This window comes from Cydia splendana, chromosome 21 (genome assembly GCF_910591565.1).
Source record: "Cydia splendana chromosome 21, ilCydSple1.2, whole genome shotgun sequence".
In the NCBI taxonomy this organism is placed as follows: domain Eukaryota; kingdom Metazoa; phylum Arthropoda; class Insecta; order Lepidoptera; family Tortricidae; genus Cydia; species Cydia splendana.
In genome coordinates this window covers 14,476,261-14,486,579 of record NC_085980.1, presented here as the reverse complement: position 1 = coordinate 14,486,579, position 10,319 = coordinate 14,476,261, and the positions used below count along the sequence as shown (strand labels likewise).

At 40.3% G+C, this 10,319-nt stretch overlaps 1 protein-coding gene across 3 annotated transcripts in view; it reads left to right on the top strand.

The window, feature by feature from the left end:
- Positions 1–1,145: 1,145 nt before the first annotated feature.
- The window catches only part of LOC134801048 (protein spalten-like), a 32,963-nt gene continuing 23,789 nt past the window's right edge, over positions 1,146–10,319 (top strand). For all 3 annotated transcript variants that reach the window (XM_063773575.1, XM_063773574.1, XM_063773573.1), the window contains exons 1-3: positions 1,146–1,547; positions 1,794–1,972; positions 10,136–10,254. In XM_063773575.1, coding sequence (XP_063629645.1) covers positions 1,499–1,547; positions 1,794–1,972; positions 10,136–10,254 — 347 coding nt within the window. In that variant the 5' untranslated portion in view covers positions 1,146–1,498. The remainder of the gene's footprint in view (positions 1,548–1,793; positions 1,973–10,135; positions 10,255–10,319) is intronic.

Here is a 10,319-nt window from a genome sequence, read left to right as displayed (position 1 = left end):
ATTTTGAGTTGTTTCCGTAGGTATACTCGTAAAGCTCAGTTGGTTGGTAAAATTGACTTTAAAATGATAAATATTGAATAACGTTAGTTTGAAATTGATTTAAATGATAAAGTAAATATTATCGGAGATATATATATCGGATATCGCTCTTAAACAAAAAATATATGTCGCTAGTCATTTATAACCTAAAAGCGCCAAATTACGCAAAATTATATTGAAATGACACCTGTCTATTGAATTTGAAGAATACTTTAACAAGGGTGGTTATCTGTATGACAATGCACCTAAAATAATTTTCAAATGTATCTATTATTTCTATACTTAACACGATAACGAATTCTACGTAAACCAAACCGCGGGCAATCCCTAGTACATATAGAAATAAATAAGTGTAGGTAAGTTTCCATTAGTGGACCTACTATTAACAATATAACTATTTACCATTGATAATAATTTTATAAACGTTTTGCGTATTTTTTACGGGCACCGCGCTAATCGCTAGCCCGCCACCGTCGATCGCTGCCTCCTGCCACGGCGCACAGCGCGGCGCGCGAAAACGCCGCGCGTTTGAAATGTAACTCAATATAAGCGCGGAATGCATACTTACGTATCAGTATTTAGTGTCGCCGTGATTTTATATTTCTAATATTTTGTGTGGGAACTAAGATCTTTATTATGACCGTGTAATATTAACTCTACAAACTTTAATTCAATATTGGCTATACTGCTTAACCAGAAATCAATATCTAGACAAGCACATTGTCTACATTTCTAATTTTTTACAAGTATACTAAGTTGATAGATAATATCGTAATTTTACAATATCAGCTACTTTAATTCTTTATTGACAAAGTAATTCGTGTTTTTACGTTCACCAGAAAGCAGCTGTTCCAGATTTCTAAAAACCGAATATTGTGAATAAATTAAAGTGTTATTGAACATGTTACAGTTTTTTGTAACTTTAATTTTATATTTACATAGTTATTTAGCAAAATTGAAATATTTAAATATGGCCGAACGCTCCACCTATAATTTTCTAATATTTTACATAAATGTTATTTAACATGCATGCAATAACATATCAAAAAAGAAAAAACTTTAATGTTATCAAAACCCATTTTTGTTCCACCGCTGGTCTAAGAAGGCAAAATTAATAAGTAATATTCATGCTGAAATAAAATATTGAAAAATATGATTTAAGCTATCCATAACTCTTTTTTTTTACTATCGCGTTTTGAACACATATTAACTCACATTTATAGACGGGTGTAACGCGAAATTTATTCAATTAAGTACCTTTATTTACCGTCAAATGTTTGCACAAATCTCTGTTTTGACATTTTGCTGGGACATCAGTTAGCCGCGACCACGACCAGTGAAACCTGTGTCGAAACGTCGGTAAATAAAGGTAATTGAATAAATTTCGCGTTAGACCCGTCTATAAATGTGAGTTAATATATCCATAACTCATTTTGAAGACTTTAGTATAAAAAAATAAATGGCAAAGAATGTTGTTATCGTATTGGTCATAATTCTAACTTCAGTCTGTAAGTAGATAATATTTGGCCTTTCATCAGGGTCCTTATGCTTTATGTGCAATAATAACCATTCTACATGATTTTTTGTTGGAATTTTAGACGTAAAACTCCTTATTGCACTTGAAGCTTAAGGGCCATTCTGTGGAGAGCCACAAATGAATACCAAATCATTTGCTTCATCTTATAATGCTACCTTACCACAGATAATAGCCGTAACAGTAACAGGAAATGTGGTTCAAAGGTGACATTTTTTAGATTACTCCACGGCGGTTTCAGAAGACTGCGCACTAGCAGGCATACCAAATAAAAACGCCAACCCACCGAAAAACGTAAACCCACCGAAAAACGGCAACCCACCGAAAAACGTCAACCCACCGAAAAACGTCAACCCACCGAAAAACGTCAACCCACCGAAAAATGTCAACCCACCGAAGGTAGGACTTTGTTTATGCTATAAATGTCCGATCGTAAAACTCGCCAGATCATAAAAATCATACTGCCTGATTTACTTATTACTAATGTGGCGCAACGACCCGAAGTGGATCTTGGCCTCCGACACCAAAGACCGCCATGCTACTCTGTCCAAAGCCGTTTCTGTCCAGTCGACGGCGCCGAGTTCGCTAAGGTCTCTCTGCACTTCGTCTCTCCAGCCTGACTGCCTGATTTGGTCAGGTATAATGGACGAAGTGTTTCAATAATTTTATATGCATAATTTTTGAAGTGACAACTTCTTTAGCGGCGCTCTGCACTTTTTGTGATGGGAAAAAAATGTTAAACTCGACTGACGACGGACACGTAACGAACGTTACGTGATTTAAATGCCATCTAGTGAGTTTCCCTCTAACTGGTACTAATATAACTCGAGTACTAAACAGTGATGTGCTTAGGGGTTTCAAGTGATGCGACGAAATTACGCTAAATGGCGTTAACCTCAATTATACATAGTGCTGCAGACATTTTGCACTAGATGGCGCTGTTATTAATATTTTGACGTAAGACGCTTCGTAAGACGGACACGTGACCTGATCGAAAAACTGTTACAATGTCATTGAGTTTTCACTTCTGCCGGCTCTCCCGGAGTGCAACCCGTTGTTTTTCTTTTTTTATCTATAATTTTTGTGTAATTATATATATATATGTGTGTGTTTTTTATGTGTTTTATTTTATATTAGTGGAGTGTGCTCAAGCCATAAAAAGTTCAAATACGGCGTTCACTGAATAAGAGATTTCCTTTGGTAGAATCAATCTTCGTGTTCCTAAAATGTATTTAAGAAGTGGAGCCACCCAGATTTTTGATGCAGGTGGGGGGTGGGGGGGTTTTAAGGGTCGGTGACGTCAGAGGTTATTTTTTTTTATGTATAGGTTCTATGTCAAGTTTAGTATCATTTTCAACTAAATCAAAGATGTAGACATAGATTTCATCTAAATCGGTTCAGCCGTTATTGATTTCCCATACAATCTTACACCTTCATTTTCACTTTTGAGAGATTTGTTTTTGAATAAAAAGTATCCTATGTTCTTCCCCGGGACTCAAAATATCTCCATACCAAATTTTATCTAAATCTGTTCAGCGGTTATTGGATCCCCATACAAATTTCCACCTCCATTTTCACACCCTTAAGGGATGATTTTTGAGATTAAAAGTATGCTATGTTATTCCCTGGGGCTGAAACTATCTCTGTAACAAATTTTAACTAAATTGGTTTAGCGGATTAGGCGTGAAGAGGAAAAAAAAAGTATTTTTTTCATATTTTATGTGTTTTTACTTCGGAATGGTGTCATTATGATATCATAAATGAATTCGGCATCCCCGATTTATACGAAAACGATACCAAACTTGGCCTAGTAGCTTAAATGACATAGATATCAAGATCAAGTTGAGAGCCCCCCCCCCCTAAAAATTTACATCAAAAATCTTGGTGGCTCCACTTCTTAAATCCATCCTTGGGTCCTAAGGACCAATCCAGCCAAAGGAATTAAATCTCTTGTTCACGCAACGCCGTATCCCACCCCCAGCCCCTTCCGCTATATGTACCTATATTATTAACGATTGACAAAATCAAAGATATAAATTATGTACAAATTAATTGGTTGTATAAAAGCAAACCGCTCCCTGCCGTTCCCGGTGCAAAGGTGCCCATGATGCTTGCAGCATTTCAATGCTGGATTACCATGGGCAGCCTTTGCGACAGGGACGACTCGGAGCGGGGGCCCTCCCCTTTCTGCCTGAGTCGTGAGCCTAACAAAAATCCATTAACTTTTGGGTTATTTCTACTCATAACCACGACTGCCGTTCCCGGTGCAAAGGTGCCCATGATGCTTGCAGCATTTCAATGCTGGATTACCATGGGCAGCCTTTGCGACAGGGACGACTCGGAGCGGGGGCCCTCCCCTTTCTGCCTGAGTCGTGAGCCTAACAAAAATCCATTAACTTTTGGGTTATTTCTACTCATAATCACGAGTACTTATGATTTAAAAAGAAAAAAATAAGTCCCAATAATAAACTAGTGGCTCTGTGAGCTGTAGACCTCGCGAGCAGAGCTTTAAATAACATGGTGCTAAGAGCTTTAAATATAGTAAATTGAAAAAAAACAATACGAAATGTATGTGTAAAAAAATACAAAAAGATATAATATCCCAGCATACAATTACTGGGGATCGAACCCAGACCCTCTGTGCAAACAGAAAAAGCGAACGTTTACAAACTGAGCCAAATAGTTCTTAGATGGGTTGACGAAATTTAGCTACTCCTTCTCAAATTAAAATTAGTTAAAATTAAATATCTCAATACCTCCGAAACCAGCGAAATAAATTTTCTGAATTTTTGGCCATTTAATCTATAAACATATCACAAAAAGAAAACACTCGTATGGTACCGATACCACTATTTGGTTAGGCGCCAGGCATCACGACTCCGCCATTTTTAAAAATTTCTAAAAACCGGATTGACAAAAAAATTTTATTTAGTCATAAAATTCGGTCACAAAATTTCACGAGAATCGGTTAAGAATTGCGACCTGTAGAGGAGAACATCCGGACATACGAAAGCAAAATGCCCGAGTCAAAACGTAGACCTTCGCTTCGCTTCGGTCAATTAATATTCGTCACGCATTTTCACATACATTTTGTATTTTTCTTTGTATCATTCAATAGTAGGTACTCGTGATTCAGTCTGAGTCTAAATATCCCCAAAATTTGATGATTTTTCGAAAAAATATAAATGGTACCATTTTTCTGAAAAATAATAATAAAGAGCCTTAACTTTACGGCAGATGAGAGCTACGTCATCTTGGATATTTCTAGCTATACTGCCCTCCTAGTGCAAAAAGCAGTTTTTCGACAAAAGCTAGTTTCAAAGTAATCGCAAAAAAAACTTATTTTTTTAATTCTACGAAAATCTTTTTCCATTATTCCTTTTTGTATGTGGTAGGTATTGGTATGTTTCTAAACACATTGTTTTATTTTTTATTTTATAAAAACCTTTTTAGCTTTGTATTAAGCTTAAAAATGTGTGAATCCATTCAAGAAGGCGGTATACATTCGTTATACGGCGTTCTAACTTAGTATCTCGATACAAGGTAGAAACTAGGTAATAACTGCTTTTGCTTAGCAACAATGTGTAATTCGCACTTGAGATCCTAAGATAAAAGACCTTATCGCAGTTATTCAGCCTTTTTGGTTAGTATCCTAGTAAAACTTACGATATTGCCCAGATATGATTGCTAATTAAAGTTAAAGAGAAACCAACCACACTGAACCTTGAATTGAATACTTGGAAGGTCCGAACCATACTGTTCTACCTTAGGGATGGCCAGGGGGCGCCATAAGCCTTCAGTAAGGAGTGCATATACTTCTTGGAAAAATTCTACCTATGCCGCTGTGGCCCGGTGGCCGAATGGCACTGGTTCGATTCCAGCCTGGGGCACTGGAGGCCTTGGTCACTTTTTCTTAGTATATGACATTTATTTCAGTTTACAAGTTAAAGAGACTAACATTTTGAGTACTTTTCTAATACACATCAAAAATATAGCTGCTCAAGCTGTCAATAAAGCTGTCCCGACATTATACCGAAGATATCCCGGACATCAGTCTGTACGAGATTAGGATGGCCCTGAAGCAGCTTAAGAACAACAAGGCGCCGGGCAAAGACGGAATCACTTCAGAGCTTCTGAGAGCGGGTGGAACACCGGTACTTAAAGTCCTCCAGAAGCTCTTTAATTCCGACTTGTCCGAGGGCAAAACGCCTGAAACATGGAATAGAGGCGAGGTGGTGCTGTTTTTCAAAAAAGGTGATAACAGCCTATTGAAGAACTACAGACCCATCACGCTTCTGAGCCATGTCTATAAGCTGTTTTCAAGGGTCATCACGAACCGTCTCGAACACAGACTTGATGACTTCCAGCCTCCCGAACAAGCCGGTTTCCGAAAAGGCTATAATACCATAGACCACATCCATACGCTGCGGCAAGTTATACAGAAGACCGAAGAGTATAACTTGCCATTATGCTTAGCGTTTGTGGACTATGAGAAAGCCTTCGATTCGGTGGAAACATGGGCGGTGCTTGAGTCTCTTCAGCGATGCCATATTGACTATCGGTACATCGAAGTGTTGAAGTGTTTGTATAGTAACGCCACCATGTCGGTCCGAGTACAGGAGCAGAGCACGAAGGCGATTCCATTGCAAGGCGTAAGGCAGGGAGACGTTATCTCTCCGAAACTGTTTACTGCCGTAATGGAAGAAGCCCTTCAAGCTCCTGGAATGGCAAGGACTTGGCATCAACATCAACGGCGAATACATCACTCACCTTCGGTTTGCCGACGATATCATAGTCATGGCAAAGTCGATGGAGGAACTCAGCATGATGCTCGATGACCTCAACCGAGTTTCACAACGGGTGAAAATGAACATGGACAAGACGAAACTTATGTCAAATTCCAATGTTGTGCCCATCCCAGTCTCTATTGGGAACTCAAGAAGTTGTTGACTCGTACATCTACCTAGGACAAGTAGTCCAATTAGGTAGGTCCAACTTCGAGAAAGAGGTCAACCGCCGAATCCAACTCGGTTGGGCAGCGTTCGGGAAACTACGTAATGTCTTTTCGTCCGACATACCTCAGTGCCTCAAGACGAAAGTCTTTAATCAATGTGTGTTACCAGTGATGACTTACGGCTCCGAAACGTGGTCTTTCACTATCGGCCTCATCTCAAAACTCAAAGTCGCTCAGCGAGCTATGGAGAGGGCTATGCTCGGAGTTTCTCTGCGTGATCGAATCAGAAATGAGGAGATCCGTAGAGGAACTAAAGTCACCGACATAGCCCAACCGATTAGCAAGCTGAAGTGGCAATGGGCAGGCCACATTGCACGCAGAGAAGATGGCCGATGGGGCCGAAAACTGCTCGAGTTGAGACCACGTACTAGCAAGCGCAGCGTAGGACGTCCACCCACAAGATGGACAGACGACCTTATGGTCGTTGTGGACGACCTTGTGGTCGTCTGTCCATCTAAGGCCGCCGGAGGACGTTGGATGCGGGTCGCTTCCAACCGGTACGAATGGAGGTCCAAGGCATCAAAGTCGTCCCGCCATCTCCGCTTGGGCCTGCCCCGCCCACGCTTTTTCGTCGGCATCCGACACACAAATAGGCTAAGAAAAAAAAAAAATTATCTTCGGTTACCGCGATATGCAAAAACTACCCAATTACAAATATGATGGTTCATTATTTTGTAAGTGGGTAGTTTTTTTCACAGCGTAGTTTTTCCTCAGTCACTCGTTGACCACGAACGCTGTAAAGGGTTGGAAACGTCGGGATGTAGTATGAATTTAGTATACTACAATTTACAAAACAATTTAAAAAGCTGGATAGATCTGTATTGACTGCTAACTACAATGAATTCAATCTGGAACTTACAAACAGGGTTAGCGCCCTCATTTTAGACTCGGATGATACAGAGACCCAATACCACAATATCCTTGACACCATTAAATCAGCAAGTAATAAAGTTAAAATAAAACAAAGCAAACGCACCATTTTATCTAGCGAAACCCTACATCTATTAGAGAAACGAACTCGATTAAAAATAGGCACAAAGAATACCGAACATTAGATAAAGAAACCAAAAGGAGCATCCGCTCTGATGTCCGCAACTACAACACAAATATAGTAAAAACAGCATTCATTAACAACAGATCACTCAGAGTAGCCAAAAACGGAATAACAAAAGGTAAATCCTGGATCACCGCCCTAAAAGACACAGATGGCAAGAAATACAGCGACAGAACCAAACTAATGGATATATGTACACAATTTTACATGTCCTTATATTCAGACCCGTACAAAACACACATCACCGAGCAACGCCTCTGCACCGACACCGTCACCCCAATTACAACCGATGAAGTAGCAAAGGCCCTATCAAGTCTAAAATTCGAAAAAAGCCCTGGAGCAGATGGTGTTAGTTCAGAAGCGCTCGTTTTTGGCAAAGCTAGTCTCCTACTCCCCTTGACAAAACTATTCAATAACATATTAAAAACAAGTAAGATTCCACAGAAGCTACTACATTCTAATATCGTACTTTTTTTTTTTTTATTGGAAAAAGGTAAACACTACACAAGAAAGGCGATAAAGGCGACATTAGCAATAATCGACCTATCAGCCTGGTGTCTCATGTCTACAAGACATTCATTAAAGTCATTGAGAGTCGCATTGCTGGAAAACTCGACCGACACCAACCCCCAAATCAAGCTGGCTTCCGCCCTGGATTTTCCACCACCGACCATTTACACACCCTCAACCAGATTATAGAAAAAGTTACTGAATACAAGATTCCCCTATACTTAGCATTTGTGGATTACACCAAAGCTTTTGACAGCGTTACACATTCCGCCATAGTAACTGCACTCGAAAATCAAGGTATCAATTCCATCTATATAAACCTAATCAAAGCCATATACAACAATAGTACAGCGGACGTTAAGCTACAGTCATCCGGTCCAGTGTTCCAAATACAGCGAGGTGTCAAGCAGGGCGACCCGTTGTCTTCGAAATTATTTACAAGCACTCTAGAAGAAATCTTTAAGAGCCTAGCAGCTTCCTGGCAGGATAGAGGAGTGGTCATCGGTGACAGGAAGTTATCAAACCTCCGCTTCGCCGATGACATCGTTCTCTTTGCCCATTCCGCTGCCGAACTTCAGGTAATGCTCCAAGAGCTGAGCAACGCAAGCCTTCAAGTTGGACTTCAAATGAATCGAACCAAGACTCAAGTGATGACCATGCAACAGCAAGAACCGTACGGTTACGGTTGCGGTAGACGGGCAGACTATACACTATGTTGACGAGTATATTTACTTGGGCCAGTTAGTCTCTTTCAGGAACAGGCATGACAAAGAAATTGAGCGCCGTGTCGAAAACGCCTGGAAGAGCTACAGGTCCATGAAGGCGCTGATGAAGGGTAGCCTTCCATTGTCACTGAAGCGAAAACTCGTCGACATGTGTATCCTGCCCGTCCTAACCTACGGTGCTCAAACATGGTCACTCACAGAGAGTCAGAAGGCCAAATTGAAGGTTTGCCAACGGGCTATTGAGCGCAGCATTTTAGGTGTAAAGAGGACTGATCGTATCCGGAACACCACGCTGCGCGCAAAAACCCGTATTGCTGACGTCGGCGAAAAGACTGCTAGGCTCAAATGGGACTGGGCCGGTCACGTCTGCCGCATGCATCCAGACAGATGGGCTAGTGTAGCTACCAAGTGGATGCCAGAAGGACGGACAGACGGAGATGGCGGGACGACCTAGACACCTTTCTCAGTAACTGGCCAGAGCAGGCGCTATGTCGGGAGTCGTGAAAGACAAGGGGAGAGGCCTTTGCCCAGCAGTGGGACACCTTAATAGGCTAGTATAAAAAAATATTATTAGGGTTCCGTACCTCAAAAGGAAAAACGGAACCCTTATAGGATCACTCGTGCGTCTGTCTGTCTGTCCGTCTGTCACAGCCCATTTACTCCAAAAGTACTGGACCAATTAAGTTGAGATTTGGTACACACGTGTAAATGCGTGACCCAAAGACGGACATTTTACGTAAATAAATGAATTTTAAATATGGAGGCCACCTTTGGGGGGTAAATGAGAAAATTAAAATTTAATATTTTTTAACTTATAGCTATCGTGTTACATATCCAATGAAAGAACTCATTTTGAGAATGTCAAATATATATTTTTTGTTGTGTTAAAAATAAATAGTTTAGAAGTAATTTAAAAATAAATAGTTTAGAAGTTATTTAAGAAAATAGCCAAAAAATTACCATTCCCCGGGCCCTTTATCTCCGAAACTACTCGGTCTAAAATTTTGAAAAAAAATACACAAAATAGTTTTTGACCTATAGATGACAGGAAAACCTATTAGAAATATGCAGTCAAGCGTGAGTCGGACTAATTACTTAGTTTTTGATCCGACCCCTACGGGTTTTTTTAAGGCAATTCACTCGCGTTTCACATATATAAAAAAATACATTGTTGAAAATTGGGTAATGTACGGAATCCTTGGAACGCGAGTCCGACTCGCACTCGGCCGGTTTTTAACTTATGCTCGTTTTTTTGACAGGAAATCAATGCTCGCCGGCAGCAGGAGGTCACTCCGGGCAAGCTAAGTCCCGATATCAAGTACAAGTTTGGGATAACATACCCCAAGCACCTGCCAACTCACCATGGTTATTCGGTTGAGTACGTAATAAGTTTATGGCATAAATTTCATGTTTGGTACAAGCTTCTATCGCTGACTGTACTTT